At 44.3% G+C, this 21,123-nt stretch overlaps 1 protein-coding gene across 1 annotated transcript in view; it reads right to left on the reverse strand.

Annotated features, from left to right (window-relative positions):
* Positions 1-5,935: 5,935 nt before the first annotated feature.
* The window catches only part of LOC115155827 (transmembrane protein FAM155A-like), a 168,409-nt gene continuing 153,221 nt past the window's right edge, over positions 5,936-21,123 (reverse strand). Inside the window, exons 2-3 of the mRNA XM_029702802.1 lie at positions 10,032-10,203; positions 5,936-8,742 (exon numbers count right to left, since the gene is read on the reverse strand). Of these exons, the coding sequence (XP_029558662.1) occupies positions 8,426-8,742; positions 10,032-10,203 (489 nt within the window). The 3' untranslated portion in view covers positions 5,936-8,425. The remainder of the gene's footprint in view (positions 8,743-10,031; positions 10,204-21,123) is intronic.

The raw sequence follows: 21,123 nt of genomic DNA on the forward strand, positions 1-21,123 counted from the left end.
AAATGTTCTATTGGATTGAGGTCAGGGCTATGTGATGGCCACTCCAATACCTTGACTTTGCTGTCCTTAAGCCATTTTGCCACAACTTTGGAAGTATGCTTGGGGTCATTGTCCATTTGGAAGACCCATTTGCGACCAAGCTTTAACTTCCTGACTGATGTCTTGAGATGTTGCTTCAATATATCCACGTCATTTTCCTGCCTCATGATGCCATCTATTTTGTGAAGTGCACCAGTCCCTCCTGCAGCAAAGCACCCCCACAACATGATGCTGCCACCCCCATGCTTCATGGTTGGGATGGTGTTATTTGGCTTGCAAGCCTCCCATTTTTCCTCCAAACATAACGATGGTCATTATGGCCAAACAGTTCTATTTTTGTTTCATCAGACCAGAGGACATTTCTCCAAAAAGTACGATCTTTGTCCCCATGTGCAGTTGCAAACCGTAGTCTGGCTTTTTTATGGCGGTTTTGGAGCAGTGGCATCTTCCTTGCTGAGCGGCCTTTCAGGTTATGTCGATATAGGACTCGTTTGACTGTGGATATAGATACTTTTGTACCTGTTTCCTCCAGCATCTTCACAAAGTCCTTTGCTGTTGTTCTGGGATTGATTTGCACTTTTCGCACCAAAGTACGTTCATCTCTAGGAGACAGAACGCTTCTCCTTCCTGAGCGGTATGACGGCTGCGTGGTCCGATGGTGTTTATACTTGCGTACTATTGTTTGTACAGATGAACGTGGTACATTCAGGCATTTGGAAATTGCTCCCAAGGATGAACCAGACTTGTTGAGGTCTAAAAAAATAATTTTGAGGTCTTGGATGATTTCTTTTTCCCATGATGTCAAGCAAAGAGGCACAGCGTTTGAAGGTAGGCCTTGAAATACATCCACAGGTACACCTCCAATTGACTCAAATTATGTCAATTAGCCTATCAGAAGCTTCTAAAGCCATGACATCATTTTCTGGAATTTTCCAAGCTGTTTAAAGGCACAGTCAACTTAGTGTATGTAAACTTCTGACCCACTGGAATTGTCATACAGTGAGTTATAAGTGAAATAATCTGTCTGTAAAAAATTGTTGGAAAAATGACTTGTGTCATGCAAAAAGTAGATGTCCTAACCGACTTGCCATAACTATAGTTTGTTAACAAGAAATGTGTGGAGTGGTTGAAAATGAGTTTTAATGACTTCAACTTAAGTGTATCTAATCTTCCAACTTCAACTGTATATCAGGCAGCTGCACAAGCGGGAGAGTGGGACAGGATAAGAACACATAATTATGTGTAATGAACACAACACTATAAATGTGATGTCTTTAGATTGGGTCATGGTACTCATTTGGAGGTCTATAGTACATACAGTACAACATCAAGGTCATTGTGATCTAGATTGAATTGATAGGACCACATTAGCATAATATGGAATCAAACCTAGCAAATCACAGCATTGACCATATCGAAATTAGGAAAACGTATATTCATGGAATTTCATAAAGTCTATCTTTATTTGGAGAAAGCTTGTGTACAGTAATGCCTATGGTGAGTCTATGGCACAGGATTGTCAGTGAGAGATGGCATGGAGAACACATACTGTAGTCATCAGCCAGGACAGCCATTGGTAGTACATGATGCATTACTGCATGTAAAAGGGACTTTTACATGCGCATGACTTAGTGTGTTGATGTAAAGCTATATTATGTATACTGGTTCAGGGTCAGATCACAACAAGTTCCATAAGGTCATTGGATCTCAACCTTATATCAGATATGGAACATGGAAAAATCAAGAGCAAGACAAGATGCAATTTTCCTAGAATATTCGTGGGCCTCATTTTGGTGGAGTAGCCTACTAACGTGTTAGACTCCTACAAGGTATGGGTCACACATCAGAGTGAGAGTCAGGAGATACAGTATAAGGATTGTCTTGATGCAGTAGGATAGCACTGAAGCTAACATGCTAACATAAGCCTTTTTAGGGCACTTTTATTAAATGGTATTGTAGCTGCTGAGAATAGTCTTATATTTGGTGATAATATCTCTTTTCTCTCAGGACATACTATTTAGAGCTCTCCAAAAGGGCCATGGCTTTATTCTGGCCATGTGTGGAATTCTCTTGCATACTGTAATATCACATACTCGCTGATTTAGGGTTTGGCCTAGGGTCACTTTTGTTAATTTTGATTTGTCAACCATCCATTCTCTCCCCTCTCTCACTCTGTGACTCCCTCTCCCTCTCTTTCTCATTTCATCCTGCGTTAATATTTTTTCTCCATATCCCTACCTTCCCACTGAATCTCTGTCAACCTCTTTTTCACTCATCTCTCAGATGGATAGAATGAGTCTGTTTACTAGAAGATGACGTTCAGATCTGTCTAATCATCCCCAGCTTACAATTGGCTCATTCATCCCCCTCCTCTCCCCTGAAACTATTCCCCAGGTCGTTGCTGTAAATGAGAATGTGTTCTCAGTCAACTTACCTGGTTAAATAACGGTAAAATAAAAATAAAAATAAAATAAAGATCTATTGTAGGTGTAATGCTGATGAAGGTCTAGATGAGAGGCTGATAGAGGTGTAATGCTGATGAAGGTCTAGATGAGAGGCTGATAGAGGTGTAATGCTGATGAAGGTCTAGATGAGAGGCTGATAGAGGTGTAATGCTGTTGAAGGTCTAGATGAGAGGCTGATAGAGGTGTAATGCTGTTGAAGGTCTAGATGAGAGGCTGATAGAGGTTTAATGCTGATGAAGGTCTAGATGAGAGGCTGATAGAGGTGTAATGCTGATGAAGGTCTAGATGAGAGGCTGATAGAGGTGTAATGCTGATGAAGGTCTAGATGAGAGGCTGATAGAGGTGTAATGCTGATGAAGGTCTAGATGAGAGGCTGATAGAGGTGTAATGCTGATGAAGGTCTAGATGAGAGGCTGATAGAGGTGTAATGCTGATGAAGGTCTAGATGAGAGGCTGATAGAGGTGTAATGCTGATGAAGGTCTAGATGGGGGGCTGATAGAGGTATAATGCTGATGAAGGTCTAGATGAGAGGCTGATAGAGGTGTAATACTGATGAAGGTCTAGATGAGAGGCTGATAGAGGTGTAATGCTGATGAAGGTCTAGATGAGAGGCTGATAGAGGTGTAATGCTGATGAAGGTCTAGATGAGGGGCTGATAGAGGTGTAATGCTGATGAAGGTCTAGATGAGAGGCTGATAGAGGTGTAATGCTGATGAAGGTCTAGATGAGAGACTGAGAGGTGTAATGCTGATGAAGGTCTAGATGAGAGGCTGATAGAGGTGTAATGCTGATGAAGGTCTAGATGAGAGGCTGATAGAGGTGTAATAATGATGAAGGTCTAGATGAGAGGCTGATAGAGGTGTAATGCTGATGAAGGTCTAGATGAGAGGCTGATAGAGGTGTAATGCTGATGAAGGTCTAGATGAGAGGCTGATAGAGGTGTAATGCTGTTGAAGGTCTAGATGAGAGGCTGATAGAGGTGTAATGCTGTTGAAGGTCTAGATGAGAGGCTGATAGAGGTTTAATGCTGATGAAGGTCTAGATGAGAGACTGATAGAGGTGTAATGCTGATGAAGGTCTAGATGAGAGGCTGATAGAGGTGTAATGCTGATGAAGGTCTAGATGAGAGGCTGATAGAGGTGTAATGCTGATGAAGGTCTAGATGAGAGGCTGATAGAGGTGTAATGCTGATGAAGGTCTAGATGAGAGGCTGATAGAGGTGTAATGCTGATGAAGGTCTAGATGAGAGGCTGATAGAGGTGTAATGCTGATGAAGGTCTAGATGAGGGGCTGATAGAGGTGTAATGCTGATGAAGGTCTAGATGAGAGGCTGATAGAGGTGTAATGCTGATGAAGGTCTAGATGAGAGGCTGATAGAGGTGTAATGCTGATGAAGGTCTAGATGAGAGGCTGATAGAGGTGTAATGCTGATGAAGGTCTAGATGAGAGGCTGATAGAGGTGTAATGCTGATGAAGGTCTAGATGAGAGGCTGATAGAGGTGTAATGCTGATGAAGGTCTAGATGAGAGGCTGATAGAGGTGTAATGCTGATGAAGTTGTATGTATGCTGTGTGCTGACGTACAATAGGTGTTAGGTGCTGATGAAGAGGAAGAAGTGATTAATGGGGCTAGTTAATGTTGTGTCTCCTGAGGGCTCTAAAAACAGGACATTTCCGCCACACCTGCAGGCCCCTAGGCACAGCCATGCTAATGAGGTCTCCAGAGAAGACTGGCTCTGTGCTGAACCTGACTAATTAGTGAGCCACCAGAAGCCCCTCGAACACATACACACACACACACACACACACACACATACACACACACACACACACACACACACACACACACACACACACACACACACACACACACACACACACACACACTTCCAACCATCACTAGGTTCCGAAGACCTCAGCCTCCTGTATCCTTACGCATCTGCTTTGATTATCTTTGACCCCATCTTCCAGTGGTCCAATATTGCTAGGATTTTCTTTGACATTCTACCCTTAATTCATCATTTATATTACATGCTTGAAATAAACCTATTCGAGAGCCCCATCTACTGTTGGCCTATGGAATTACAGGCCATGGAACCAGAGAGGAAACAGGAATGATGGGGTGATGGAACCAGAGAGGAAACGGCAATGACAGGGTGATGGAACTAGAGAGGAAACGGCAATGACGGGGTGATGGAACCAGGGAGGAAACAGGAATGATGGGGTGATGGAACCAGAGAGGAAACGGCAATGACTGGGTAATGGAACCAGAGAGGAAACGGCAATGATGGGGTGATGGAACTAGAGAGGAAACAGGAATGATGGGGTGATGGAACTAGAGAGGAAACAGGAATGATGGGGTGATGGAACTAGAGAGGAAACATGAAGGATGGGGTGATGGAACTAGAGCGGAAACAGGAAGGATGGGGTGATGGAACTAGAGAGGAAACAGGAAGGATGGGGTGATGAACCTAGAGAGGAAACAGGAAGGATGGGGTGATGGAACTAGAGAGGAAACAGGAAGGATGGGATGATGGAACTAGAGAGGAAACAGGAAGGATGGGGTGATGGAACTAGAGAGGAAACAGGAAGGATGGGGTGATGGAACTAGAGAGGAAAAGGGAATGATGGGGTGATGGAACTAGAGAGGAAACAGGAAGGATGGGGTGATGAACCTAGAGAGGAAACAGGAATGATGGGGTGATGGAACTAGAGAGGAAACAGGAAGGATGGGGTGATGGACCTAGAGAGGAAACAGGAAGGATGGGGTGATGGAACTAGAGAGGAAACAGGAATGATGGGGTGATGGAACTAGAGAGGAAACAGGAATGATGGGGTGATGAACCTAGAGAGGAAACAGGAAGAATGGGGTGATGGACCTAGAGAGGAAACAGGAATGATGGGGTGATGGAACTAGAGAGGAAACAGGAAGGATGGGGTGATGGAACTAGAGAGGAAACAGGAATGATGGGGTGATGGAACTAGAGAGGAAACAGGAAGGATGGGGTGATGGAACTAGAGAGGAAACAGGAAGGATCGGGTGATGGAACTAGAGAGGAAAAGGGAATGATGGGGTGATGGAACTAGAGAGGAAACAGGAAGGATGGGGTGATGGAACTAGAGAGGAAACAGGAAGGATGGGGTGATGGAACTAGAGAGGAAACAGGAAGGATGGGGTGATGGAACTAGAGAGGAAACAGGAAGGATGGGGTGATGGACCTAGAGAGGAAACAGGAATGATGGGGTGATGGAACTAGAGAGGAAACAGGAATGATGGGGTGATGGACCTAGAGAGGAAACAGGAAGGATGGGGTGATGGAACTAGAGAGGAAACAGGAATGATGGGGTGATGGAACTAGAGAGGAAACAGGAAGGATGGGGTGATGGAACTAGAGAGGAAACAGGAAGGATGGGGTGATGGACCTAGAGAGGAAACAGGAATGATGGGGTGATGGAACTAGAGAGGAAACAGGAATGATGGGGTGATGGAACTAGAGAGGAAACAGGAAGGATGGGGTGATGGAACTAGAGAGGAAACATGAAGGATGGGGTGATGGAACTAGAGAGGAAACAGGAAGGATGGGGTGATGGACTTAGAGAGGAAACAGGAATGATGGGGTGATGGAACTAGAGAGGAAACAGGAATGATGGGGTGATGGAACTAGAGAGGAAACAGGAAGGATGGGGTGATGGAACTAGAGAGGAAACAGGAATGATGGGGTGATGGAACTAGAGAGGAAACAGGAAGGATGGGGTGATGGAACTAGAGAGGAAACAGGAATGATGGGGTGATGGAACCAGAGAAGGAACAGGAATGATGGGATGATGGCGTCAAATGAACAGATCCTACATTCACAACCTATCGGGGTAATCTAAACTTCCAAGTCCTAATTACAACCTTGCAACTCAGGTATCATCTCTGGTCCCCAACTTCTCTGACATGCTGAACTCTGACATCACCTAAGGAAAATACTTTTCAGCAGTTAAATGCAACAACAAAACATTATTTATCAAAAACAATCAATTTGTACGGTTTTTGAACACTATCATTGTTTTTGAGCATGATCGTATGTTTATGGTTCAAGTTGCTAGTTTGACGTTAGCCTGTTGGTGTTCTCAAGGAGTTCAAAGCATGTGAATGCACACAAGTCCATTGCTCTGAGTCTACAGGTTGCATTTCCCAACACTCCGAGGGTCGTGAATGCAGCATGACTATGAGTGAGACAACAAGTAAACAGACAGATCTCACAATGGAGAATGCAACAATGAATGAGCAGAGAACCAGGTTTCTATTTGTTTCTCAATTTGTGGGACCTGTAGTTGACTAGTAGAATCTGACAAGCCGGACCTAGCAATATGCAGCTAACATATATATTCAACAGACATGAAAGTGGAGAATTCTGCATTCAGCATACATTTGTTAGGCCTAAAAAACCTGACACCACTATCTATCATTTCAGTTAATCAGCTAGAAAACAAAGGGACAAGAAATGATTAAAACAGCCCTTAAATATTGCCTTTTCTTCCAGCTCACACTAACCATAATGCTAACAGTAATGTTAGCATAATGCCATTGAGCTTCTCAGCCTTACTGTGCCGCCCAACGTTTCTCCTCAAACATACTGCATACTGGGTCCTACACCTGCCCGCTCTCTATAGCAACACATTAAACACCTCTTAAGCAAATGCTTACCTTTGAAGGTATACCTCTAAGCATGCAGTGTGAACTGAGATACCTGAAGCCATACCTCAAGCACATTTTTGTCTGTGTTTGTATATAGAAATAAGCCCTTTACATAATGTGAGATAACTAACATTAGTTGAAGAAAGCAGAGGACATGCTACCTTACTGGTGGTCTTTTGGGGGTGCAGTAGTGTTCTCTACCACAGAGGGGGGCTAAGGCTATGTAAAGCAAACCAACAAGGCTGTGAATTTCACATCATTAAGAGAGCCTCCACATGCAAGTACAGAATAGAGTTAAGACATTTTGATTAGACAAACAGTAGACCTTCCATGTGTGGAGTGCTGGGCTGAGAAGACACAGAGCATGTGGTAGGGACAGAGAAAGGCTAGTGGGATACTTCTATATCAAGGGGTTGTCTTCTATATTGAGAAGCATTACCAATGTATCACTGGCCAGTAGTGTAGTCTGGGTGTACATTAATTTTACCAAGGATAATTTGTTTACATTTTAGCAGATGCTCTTATCCAAAGCAATTTACAGTAGTAAGTGCATACATTTTCATACTGGTCCCCCGTGGGAATCAAACCCACAACCATGGCGGTGTAAGCACCATTCTCTACCAATTTAGCCACACGGAACCATGAGAACAAACTACTAATCTAACATTTTAGTGTCCTTTCCTACATCTAAAGCCGCTTTAGGAATGGGAACCCAAATAAGTGGAGACTTCAGAGTAGACACCCACAGACAATCACACACACACAAGTATGCACACACTCAGAACTTTGCTTTTTGATGTTATCTATCCTATATCGATGAGACATTTCCTTCCTGCACAAGAGACCCATAAAGGAACAACATAAAGGATGAACATTCTAAAAGGACAGTGAGTGTTATCCCGTAGTCAGCCAGTGCAACAGAAAGCCAGAACAGGGAAACAGTGTAAAAAAGCGCAGTGAGAGAAACTCAGCAGTGAGGAGGCCTTCCTACTCAACAAAGGCTGCTGCATTGTCCCACGTTCCCGACACTGTCATGTTTTCATCTCTTTGTTTGTAAGTCTGTTTGTTTTGATTGATTTGCATGTCTTCCATCTATAAGTAGTCCAACACCTCTGCAAAGACTCAATTACCCAGAAAGCACAGCAGCTGCAGACGTCTAGCCAACAGCACATAGCATTCCCGACTGAGGCGGAGATGTTTCATATTGCCGTGACAACCTATATCATCGGCCATCCCATCACTCCTCGTTGGCGGGGGAGCTCTCCTCCAGAGGGGCGAGTGAGGCAGGGAGGACCAGTCCCGTTGCATTGTGGGATGCGGTTAGGGAGGCGACAGTGTGCAGGAGGACAAGGACTAGCAGGCAGAGTTTGAGCCGGCTGTTGCACACTCTGCACACGGCCGAGGAACTGAGAGAGGTACGGTGGTGACAGGATGGGTGAGTTCTTTTGAGGGTCCCCCGGGAATGGTTGTTGTCCGCTTCTGTCTGGAAGTCCCACCGAACATCACAGCACTCCGCGTCTGCATCCACGCCCCCATGGTACTCCTCCAACAGCCCTGCAGATGAGGGACACATATTTACATGAACAATAAAGCCCGAGGTGGTGTGGTATATGGCCAATATACCAAGGCTAAGGGCTGTTCTTATGCACAATGTATCATGGAGTGCCTGGACATAGCCTTCAGCAGTGGTAAATTGGCCATTGCTATTATAAACTGGTTACCAACGTAATTTGAGCAGTAAAAATACATTTTTGTTGTTGTTGTTTTGACACTCCTTCTCAATATAAAATATAATATGGATGTAAAAAATATCCTAATCACTCCAACATCTTGTTTCCACCATTACTTACAAGCATCCGATCACCTCAAATCAAGAAGGGTCTAGTGGTATAGGCTATAGGTTAATTTTGGATTGGGCAACGGATTGTCTTCTGTACAACAACAACGGTTGCTCCCTCCATGCCGGCTGTGAGTGTCTCTGTGTGTCAGTGAGCGATCTGCATACTAATGTGAGTGGGTGAACTTGTGAGGAGGGCTAAGTCGTCTCCCACTCTGGACTGTTTGACATCGAAGAGCTTAAGCCTGATGAGAGGCTCTACGTAATTAAAGACTTAATAACGGTTGCAGCTCTGATCTGACAGGCCACACTTTCACGGGTGCACACACGAGGCACACACAGGCGCGCACAAACACACACACACACACACACACACACACACACACACACACACACACACACACACACACACACACACAGGGGCACACAGGAACACACACAGGCAAACAAATTGGATGTATTCAGCATCAAGGACTGCACCAACTCAGCACAAAACAAAATGCATACGCTTCAGAAGGCAAGAAAAGGGGATGACATTATTCTCTTTTTGACACATATATCAACATGGATTACTAGAGCTGACCTCTAACTGCCCCAAAAGAAAAAAAACCTCATTCTCCATGTGGTCTATGCCATGCGAAAACTCCTGTCTGGTGGTGTTGTTGACTTTGGCTGGCTGCTGACCGCCAGGTGGTGACATACAGTAAACTCACACCATTGTCACTCTTCTCATGGACAGCTGGGGATGCATTCAATAGCTTTGAGGTGGAAGCCATCATTCTAGTGCAGACCTTAAAGGGGAAGTAGCCTCTAGACACAATCATTTGTGCTATACGGCATATCTCACACCACAGCAAATACATGTTGGCATTTTAGTTCTATGAGCTAGTTGTAACAGATCAGTGCTGTGGTTGTACTCCATCTTTAACTGGGAGTATTCTCCAATATCTTCATATTATTTCCCTGTGCATATAACCTGTGTATCATACAGTATAACAGGCTGTACCTGTGCATATAAAACTGGGGCTCCCTCCGTGGATGAGATCGTCGTTGTCGGGAAGGATGAAGGGACACCTCTGCTGCACCTCCAGACAGTACTGGCCACACGGGATCCTCTTACTGCAGTGCATCTGTGTGGTCTGGAAGTACTGTGAGCACAGCCAAGGCTTATATACCGTCTAGTAGGGAGTCGGAGAGGGATGGGATGGAGAAGGTGGAGGGAGAGAGCATATTGATGGGTTAAAATTGGGTTGCCATTGATGGCGCACACGCACACACACGCACACGCACACACAATAATGTATCGATGCACACACAAACGCACGCTCACGCACACACACACACCATCCTTGACCTCTATTGCAATTGATTTACTTGAATTGATCAGATTTCCTTGTATCCAGCTTCCAATTAATAAGGGTGTCGGTGGGTGAGGTCCTCTCTCTAAGACGTAAAGTACAGTATGCCACAGGCCTCTCTTGTATTCTATAAGCCTTCCTATTCTCTCTCACATATTCCTCAGTTCTACTGTACATATTGTCTCTCACATATTCCATAGACCTTCCTATTGTCTTAAATGTATTCCACACATACAGTACCAGCCAAAAGTTTGGACACACCTGCTCATTCCAGGGTTTATCTTAATTTTGACAATTTTCTACATTGTAGAATAATAGTCAAGACATCAAAACTATGAAATAACACATATGGAATCATGTAGTAAACAAAAAAGTGTTAAATCAAAATATTATATAAATATTATATCAAAATATAATTTCATAAGTAGGTAAGTAGCCACCCTTTGCCTTGATGACAACTTCGCACACTTTTGGCATTCTCTCAACCAGCTTCATGAGGTAGTCACCTGGAATGCATTTCAATTAACAGGTGTGCCATGGTAAAAGTCCATTTGTGGAATTTCTTTCTTACTTAATGCATTTGAGCCAATCAGTTGTGTTGAGACACGGTAGGGGTGATATACAGAAGATAGCCTTATTTGGTAAAAAAAAACAAGTCTATATTATGGCAAGAACAGGTCAAATAAGCAAATAGAAATGACATTCCATCATTACTTTAAGACATAAAGGTCAGTCAATTCTGAAAATATCAAGAACTTTGAAAGTTTCTTCAAGTGCAGTCGCAAAAACCATCAAGCTCTATGATGAAACTGGCTCTCATGAGGACCACCGCAGGAAAGGAAAGACCCAGAGTTACTTCTGCTGCAGAGGATAAGTTCATTAGAGTTAACTGCACCTCAGATTGCAGCCCAAATAAATGCTTCAAAATGTTCAAGTAAAAGACACATCTCAACATCAACTGTTCAGAGGACTGCGTGAATCAGGCCTTAATGGTTGAATTGCTGCAAAGAAACCACTACTAAAGGACATCAATAATATGAAGAGACTTGCTTGGGCCAAGAAACACGAGCAATGAACATTAGACTGGTGGAAATCGGTCCTTTGGTCTGCTGAGTCCAAATTTGAGATTTTGGTTCAAACTGCCGTGTCTTTGTGAGACTCAGAGTAGGTGAACGGAGGATCTCTGCATGTGTGGTTCCCACCGTGAAGCATAGAGGAAAAGGTTTTATGGTGTGGGGGTGTTTTACTGGTGACACTGTCCTTGATTTATTTAGAATTCAAGGCACACTTAACCAGCATGGCTACCACAGAATTCTGCAGCGATACGCCATCCAATCTGGTTTGGGCTTAGTAGGACTATCATTTGTTTTTCAACAGGACAATGACCCAACACACCTCCAGGCGGTGTTAAGGCTATTTGACCAAGAAGGAGAGTGATGGAGTGGTGCATCAGATGTCCTGGCCTCCACAATCACCCGACCTGAACCCAATTGAGATGGTTTGGGATGAATTGAACTGCAGATTGAAGGAAAAGCAGCCAACAAGACTGTTGGAAAATAATTCCCTGTGAAGCTGGTTGAGAGAATGCCAAGAGTGTGCAAAGCTGTCATCAAGGCAAAGAGTGGCTACTCTAAAATCTAAAATATATTTTGATTTGTTTAACACTTTTTTGGTTACTACATAATTCCAAATGTGTTATTTCATAGTTTTTATGTCTTCACTATTATTCTACAATGTTGAAAATAGTAAAAATAAAGAAAAACCCTTGAAAGAATAGGTGTCTCCAAACCTTTGAATGGTACTGTACACCTACTGTACCTACGCAACCCTTCATACAGTACACAATGTATTCCATTGACCTATTGTCTCAGACATATTCCAGAGGCCTTCCTATTCTTGCACACATATTTCCTAGGTCTCCATATATTCCCTGGGCTCCTCGTCTCAACAGATTTACGATAAACCCGCTGTCGCTATATGGTGTATTGTGGAGCTGACACCTGTTAGCGAGTGTGTCTCCTAGTTCTCCACGCCGCTCCTGGTCCCCGGCTACGGTAATTAGCCGGTGGTTCCGGTGAATCACTCAAAGCTTGTTTGGGGAAGTGGGGAGCGCTAGGCACGTTAGTGCCCGCCGCAGGCTAACTGTCACGGCTCAACACACTGCACCCAATCATAGATCTTGTCAATCCCCTCCGCAGATGAGATATTTATGCTGTGTGTGTGTGTGTGTGTGTGTGTGTGTGTGTGTGTGTGTGTGTGTGTGTGTGTGTGTGTGTGTGTGTGTGTGTGTGTGTGTGTGCGTGCGTGTGTGTAAGGCTCTTGCTCAAATGATGTGACTCAATGTGCTCTTTATTAGATACATCTTTGAGCGGCATTTGATGATGAACAGTAAGCCAGGCATTAGCACGTAAAAAAAAAGTGAATCTATTATTTCCTCAGTCACACACACAGGAAGCTTATTCTTTCAGCACCATGGACAGCTCTAACTACACTGAACAAAAATACTGTATAAACGCAACGTGTAATAATTTCAAAGATTTTACTGAGTTACAGTTCATACACTGGACAATTCTTGATACACAATGGAAATTGTTGAGCATGAAAACCCCAGCAGAGTTGCAGTTCTTGAAACAAACCAGTGCGCCTGGCACCTACTACCATACCCTGTTCAAAGGCTCTTCAATTGTCACCCACTGAATGGCACACATACACAATTAATTTCTCAGTTGGTTCAAGGCTTAAAAATCCTTCTTTAACCTGTCTCCTCCTCTTAAGCTACACTGATTGAAGTAGATTTAACAAGTGACATCAATAAGGGATCTGTCACGCCCTGACCAGGTGAACTCTGCTATTTTGGTCAGGGTGTGGCATTTCTATGCTTTATTTTCTATGTTTTGGTTATAGCCTTTTTTTGTGTTTTATTTCTATGTTGGGCTCGGGGTGATTTCCCAATCAGACAGCTGTCGCTTGTGAAGTCTGATTGGGAATCACATTTAAGTTCCTTTTCCCCCACGATGTTTGTGGGTTGTTGTCTCGTTATTTGAGCACGTAACGTATTGGCAGTTTTTCCTTGATTTTGTGTACATGTTTAATTCTAGTGTGTTAAATAAACATGTATTCGCTCCCAGCTGCGTTTTGGTCCGCTTCCTCGTCTCCCGACGACAATCGTTACAGAACAACCCACCGAACCAGGACCAAGCAGCGGGAGGAAAAGGAGCGCGAGAGATGGGCTCGCGAGGGGAAGGAGTTCTGGACCTGGGAGGAGATCATGTCGGGGAAAGGACCCTGGCGGACGGATTCCCAGGTCGAGGAGGAAAAGCCAGCCGGTAGACGGAGTCGCAGGCGGCGGTCGAGGAGGCCCGGAAAACACCCCCAATAATTTTTTTTTGGGGGGGGCTAATGGGGTGGTCCGGAAGGGCAGAGGAAGAGCCCAGACCACTGCTCTCGTGGGGGATGACGGCGGAGGAAGAGACGGAGAGGAGGCAGTTGATTGAGGACCTGCAGAGGGAAGATCTGGAGGAGGAGCCATGGTATGCGGAGTTGCGCGCTGTGTCGCCAGTGCGCCCGCACAGCCCGGTGCGTCCGGTGGACATGCCCAGCACATGCCGTGCTAGGATGGGCATCCAGCCAGGACGAGTGGCTAAACCGGCTCCACGCTTCAGGTCACTAGTGCGTGTTCACAGTCCTGTCTGGCCCGTTCCTGTTCCCCGCACCAAGCCCACGGTGTGTGTCCACAGTCCTGCCCGGCCCTTCCCTGCTCCCCGCACCAAGCCATGGGAAGCGGAGTTGCGCGCTGTGTCGCCAGTGCGCCCGCACAGCCCGGTGCGTCCGGTGGACATGCCCAGCACATGCCGTGCTAGGATGGGCATCCAGCCAGGACGAGTGGCTAAACCGGCTCCACACTTCAGGTCACCAGTACGTGTTCACAGTCTTGTCTGGCCCGTCCCTACTCCCCGCACCAGGTTAGTGGTGCGTGTCCCCAGTCCTGTCCGGCCCGTCCCTGCTCCCCGCACCAGGTTAGTGGTGCGTGTCCCCAGTCCTGTCCGGCCCGTCCCTGCTCCCCGCACCAGGTTAGTGGTGCGTGTCCCCAGTCCGTCCCGGCCCGTCCCTGCTCCCCGCACCAGGTTAGTGGTGCGTGTCCCCAGTCCTGTCCGGCCCGTCCCTGCTCCCCGCACCAGGTTAGTGGTGCGTGTCCCCAGTCCTGTCCGGCCCATCCATGTTCCCCGCACCAAGCCCACGGTGCGTGTCCACAGTCCTGTCCGGCCCGTCCCTGTTCCCCGCACCAAGCCCACGGTGCGTGTCCACAGTCCTGTCCGGCCCGTCCCTGTTCCCCGCACCAAGCCCACGGTGCGTGTCCACAGTCCTGTCCGGCCCGTTCCTGTTCCCCGCACCAAGCCCACGGTGCGTGTCCACAGTCCGGCACGGCCCGTGTCTGGTCCACCGGTGCCCAATCCTGTTCCGGTCGACGGCTCCGCTCCGGAGCCTGAGCATGCCGCTCCACAGTGGTCCAGTCCGGGCCAGAGGGGTAGAGCTAGGGTGGAGGCAGGGGGAGAAACACGCCCGGGGCCAGAGCCTCCACCGAGGGTGAGGCGCCCACCCGGGTCCCCCCCCTAATAGACTTTAGGTTGGTGCGCCGGGAGTACGCACCGTTGGAGGGGGGGTACTGTCATGCCCTGACCAGGTGAACTCTGCTATTTTGGTCAGGGTGTGGCATTTCTATGCTTTATTTTCTATGTTTTGGTTATAGCCTTTCTTTGTGTTTTATTTCTATGTTGGGCTCGGGGGTGATTTCCCAATCAGACATCTGTCGCTTGTGAAGTCTGATTGGGAATCACATTTAAGTTCCTTTTCCCCCACGATGTTTGTGGGTTGTCTCGTTATTTGAGCACGTAAGGTATTGGCAGTTTTTCCTTGATTTTGTGTACATGTTTAATTCTAGTGTGTTAAATAAACATGTATTCGCTCCCAGCTGCGTTTTGGTCCGCTTTATCGTCTCCTGACGACAATCGTTACAGGATCATAGCTTTACCTTGTTCACCTGGTCAGTATATGTCATGGAAAGAGCAGGTGTTCTTAATGTTGTATATAGTCAGTGTATAAGGAAATCAGTCAATTGAAATTAATTCATTAGGCCCTAATCTATAGATTTCACATGACTGGGAATACAGATTTGCATGTGTTGGTCACAGATACCTTATAAACAAGCTATCGGCGTGGATCAGAAAACCAGTCAGTATTTGGTGTGACCACCATTTGCCTCATCGAAAGTGAGCATTTGCCCATTGAAGTCGGTTACGACACCAAACTGCAGTCAGGTCAAGACCCTGGTGAGGACGATGAGTATGCAGATGAGCTTCCCTGAGACGGTTTCTGCTAGTTTGTGCAGACATTTTTCGGTTATGTAAACCCACAATTTCATCAGCTGTCTGGGTGACTGGTCTCAGACCATCCTGCAGGTGAAGAAGCCAGATGTGGAGGTCCTGGGATATTTTATTTCAGCTCATGAAACATGGGACGAACACTTTATATGTTGTGTTTATATTTTTGTTCAGTATAATAATAGAATTCCAGATGGATGTGAAATGAGAGTGAATTTAACAGACACATATTGCCCTTCACTCTGCGCTGGGCAGTGTGTGTATGTCACAGCAGTAAACACGATCACATCATTACATTAATGTCACATCCTCATCCACACATTATCACAGCATTGTGTGTGTGTGTTTGTGTGTGTGTCTGTGACCTTACGCATAGACCCCTGCTATGTCTATGCCTGACCATAGGGTGGCGTTAGGGAGACAAAGACTTGGCAAAGGCCTATGATTTCTCTCACTCAGCAGTATCTCATATTCCAAAGTCAAATCTGATCATGTCCCTACCCCCAGGGCTTAGTGGATAAAGAATCATGCTAGATAATCAATAACATCACACTCAGGGAGATTAACCCAACAACACGCCTCTGTGGAAACTTAACCCTCCTCCAACCAAAACTCTAAACGCTCAGGATTTAGGCTAAATATATCCTTTAAAATGAAGAAGAAAAGGCAGAGATTGGATGAAACCTAAAGCATATCCTAAGGCCAGTATTAGAGCTATTAGCTAGCAACATGGTTCAGGTTTGCAGTGTTGTTGCTGCTGTGAGCACTGCGGATTACTGTAGTGCTGCAGCAGGGCTAGCCTTGCATGGGGCCGCGGTGCAATGTAGGGTCCTCTATCTGCGCCTGCCTCTCTCTCTTTCTCGCTCTCGCTACCTAGCTCTCTCTCTTTCGCTCCTTGGGGGAGGGGGGATGGGGTGAAAGGGGTCGGATGAATGGAGATACGTATAGAACACTGGAAACATTGGAAGAAGAAGAGAGCAATACAAACAAATCTGGTACTCTACTTCAATCAACCCCACTAGCATGCAAGGTCAGCATTTTTTCTTTCTGTCCTCACTGAACTCTTTCTTCACTTTCTTCTCATTTTTAGTCATATTCGCCGTTGCATCTTTCTCAAACTTCTATTTTTCTCTCTTTTTTCTCTTCTCTTCCCCTCATCCTGTCTTATCCATATACGTTAGTGTCTCGTCTCCTTGGCGAGCTACAGTGTTATAGCTAAGCTGTCCTCCTGGATTGTATTATCCATTATGATTAGCCTAATAAGGTTGTAATTGTCGGAGGGCCTTTCAGCGCCCTATAGTATTGGTTTTACAAGGCCTCGGGTGGCCCTGCATGGTCAGCTTTGTCTTTGATGTCTTATCTGTGCTCCTGCTTCCCCTGTACGCAGGGCAAACTGCTGACTGAGGTAGGGCTGGAGGGAGGGAGGGAGTGCACGGGAACACACCGGATTACTACAACCTTACACATAGAAATAAAATGAATAGAAAGGGTGTCTCCATTCAAGTAAATAATGGCATAATGGGTGGACTTGCAGCCATTTTGCGTGTACCCATGCCTGGAAGTAAAAGCAGGAAGTGTATCTTTCAATCTGTGCTGTGATTTGTTGAGTCAACTCAACTGACATTACAAAAAATTAATTGATTTGCATTAGCCACATCAGTTAGCATCATTTGAATGAACATTATATATTACCATGGCAATCCAGCATCACTTTCTAGAACATTCCAAAATACCATGGAAATTATTGCATCACAATACCAGGTAGCCTTTGTGAGTGTACCCATGAGTTTACCAGTCAAATTGCCAGGGTTAGAGGTTCCAAGCCTGTTCTATTCATTCTATTTCTAAGGTCTTACACTTCTCACGCACCCCACCACCACAGCTTACTGTAAAACATAGTAATTTACTGCTTCATTACATTCACTTTTCATTTATCTCCTCCTCTTTTTCTGCTATCCCTTTGATTTAAGCATCTACAGTAGTGTTGGAATAAACCCTCAATCATCTACAGTACAGTAATTTGTAATAAACCCTCAATCATCTACAGTACAGTCATTTTGAATAATCCCTCAATCATCTACAGTACAGTCATTTTGAATAATCCCTCAATCATCTACAGTACAGTAATTTGGAATAAACCCTCAAGCATCTTCAGTTCAGTCTGCAGTGGTTTTCATCAGTACCCCAGGGAGCCTCAGGTTTACACATTTTTGGTCCAGCCCAGCATTAGCACACCTGATGCTGCTACACAGCAAATGACCTAGTATTGATTTTTCAGTGGTTTCGAAAGGTTTCTGCAGCTGAAGCGAGAGCAGAGAATATTTAATGTGTTTGCTTTAATGTGAGACCAAATCGGAAACGAGGAGAGAGAAGAAAGTTAAAATATTTTGAAAAGTGTGAAGACATCTTCAATAAAGAACTGAAACAGTGACACTATTTCAATTTTCCCTCTGAATTACCACACAGCAAATTGGTCAGTGTTACCTAGCCTGTTGAGGCTAGGGGGCAGTATTGAGAATTTTGGAAAAAATATGTGCCCATTTTTAACTGCCTCCTACACCAACTCAGAAGCTAGAATATGCATATTATTGTTCAGGTTTGGATAGAAAACACCCTAAAGTTTCTAAAACTGTTTGAATGGTGTCTGTGAGTATAACAGAACTCCTATGGCAGGCAAAAACCTGACAAGGTTTCATGCAGGAAGTGGCCTGTCTGACAAGGAGTCGTTCTTCTTGCCTCTGTTTATTGAAGAGTAAGGATCTTAGCTGTAACGTGACAATTCCTAGGGCTCCAATAGGCTCTCAGAACCCGGGAAAAACCTGAACGATGACGAGGCAGCCTCAGGCTGAAACACATTATCGCCTCTTCCAAGTGTCCCATTAGGTGACAATAGAACTAGGCGCGTGCGCGATTCGCCCCCGTGGAGTATTTTCATTTGGCTGTTTAGCTTATTGCAGATTCCCGGTCGGAATATTATCGCTTTTCTACGAGATAAATTGCATAAAAATTGATTTTAAACAGCGGTTGACATGCTTCGAAGTACGGTAATGGAATATTTAGAATTTTTTTGTCACGTTCTGTGCCATGCGCACAACCGTGATTTACAATTCTGATAGTGTCTAGAACGCAAGAACAAAACGTCGCTGATGGAACATAACGATGGATTATTTGGGACCAAACCTACATTTGTTATTGAAGTAGAAGTCCTGGGAGTGCATTCTGACGAAGAACAGGAAAGGTAAGACCATTTTTCTTATAGGAAATATGATTTTGGTGAAGGCTAATCTTGCCGGGTGTCTAAATAGCTAGCCCGTGATGGCTGGGCTATGTACTTAGAATATTGCAAAATGTGCTTCATCCGAAAAGCTATTTTAAAATCGGACATATCGAGTGCATAGAGGAGTAATGTATCTATAATTCTTAAAATAATTGTTATGCTTTTTGTGAACGTTTATCGTGAGTAATTTAGCAAACTGTTAGTAAATTCCCCGGAAGTTTGCGGGGGGGTATGCTTTTTCTGAACGTCACATGCTAATGTAAAAAGCTGGTTTTTGATATAAATATGAACTTGATTGAACAGACATGCATGTATTGTATAACATAATGTCCTAGGTGTGTCATCTGATGAAGATCATAAAAGGTTAGTGCTGCATTTAGCTGTGGTTTGGGTTTTTGTGACATTATATGCTAGCTTGAAAAATGGGTGTCTGATTATTTCTGGCTGGGCACTCTCCTGACATAATCTAATGTTTTGCTTTCGTTGTAAAGCCTTTTTGAAATCGGACAGTGTGGTTAGATTAACGAGAGTCTTGTCTTTAAATAGCTGTAAAATAGTCATATGTTTGAGAAATTGAAGTAATAGTATTTCAAACGTTTCAAAAATCGCGCCACTGGATTCAAGTGGCTGTTACGTAGGTGGGACGAATTCGTCCCACCTGCGCCAGAGAGGCTAGTGTTGATTTTTCAGTGTAACATTTCTAGTGTTGATTCAGGAGTTAAATTAGCTTTCTAAGAGTGAAAGTGGTGTAAAATTATCCCAGTGTTGGTTTTAATAACCAGTGTTGAGTGTAAGAGTGTGACTGTGTCACTTTTACTCTGTGGAGAGTAAAATGTTCCCATAAAAACCACGCCCATTATTACATTTCTCCCATCACGCTCTACCAAAATTAGATTTTTGGGGGGGATTGCTTTTAATATCTGTGATTTTGGGGGGTTTGCTTTTAATATCTGTGTCTTATGCTACACAAAGATAAATAGCATAGATTTTTCTAAATGAATCCAATCAGTTACTTAGATTTATTCCAGATTTAATGTTCCTAACAGGTTGTGGGTGAATAAAATTCCAACTGTCGGATGTCCTAACACTGGCTGGATTCCAATATGAATTACATATCACTTTGCAAGCCAGCATAATATAACTTTCAGGCCTGATGTGGTCTGTAAACCAGTAGGTTCCCAGCACCACTGGGTTGGGGTAAAACATGGCCATCAAAGTAAGGCTTTATGATATATGTAATATATTATCATAAACAGTTATATTGTAGTAACGTTCACGTACAGTAGGACCTCACTTAGTGACTAACAAATATAGTCATGTTCGGTAACTCTACAATTCACTAGAAAAGGCAAGGTACACTGGGCAATTATGTTGGAGGTGTGGCTTAGTTAAGACCTGGCATTAAATTCGTTAATTTTGGCCACCCGTGAGTGGAAGTGTTGTACCAGTTCAATTGTTCTGTTAAGTTAAGCTTGAGCATGTTTGGTGCCAGATATCAGGTCTTTTATAATGCTTACATAAGAGCACATGGCAATAAAGACTTGAAAATATTATTGCAATGTCCTGAACAGTGATTCAGAAAAGCAATGTTTCTCTCATGGCTAACTACAGCTCTTTGAAACACTTATGTCAATTAACTTGGATGCAGTGTTGAAGTAAAATCATCTCAAGCTAATTTGGTGATACATAAAGCAACTCAAACATTGAAATTGCATCTAATATATAAATCGAATTGACAAACTGGTCCGTTGTGACAAACCTGTAAAAAGAAAAAGAGAAAAAATTAGATTATACTCCACCTACATGTGTATTTATCCTACTGTTTTTACCAAACAAATGTCAATTACAACATGCTCTAGGTAACACTGACCAATTTGCTGTGCGGCAATTGAGTTCTTTATTTAAGATGTCTTCATACTGAGTGCCACCAGTAGAGTAGCTATCTAGCTAGTATATAAACACGCACCTCTGAAAACACGCCTTCTCCGATGTTGGTTACAAGGCAGTACTTATTTAAATGAGGTAAGAGAATATCATGTGTATTGGTGTATTAAAACTTCTTCGGGATCGCATTAGCTAATGTAG

The sequence above is a fragment of the Salmo trutta genome, chromosome 20, assembly GCF_901001165.1.
Source record: "Salmo trutta chromosome 20, fSalTru1.1, whole genome shotgun sequence".
Taxonomy (NCBI): domain Eukaryota; kingdom Metazoa; phylum Chordata; class Actinopteri; order Salmoniformes; family Salmonidae; genus Salmo; species Salmo trutta.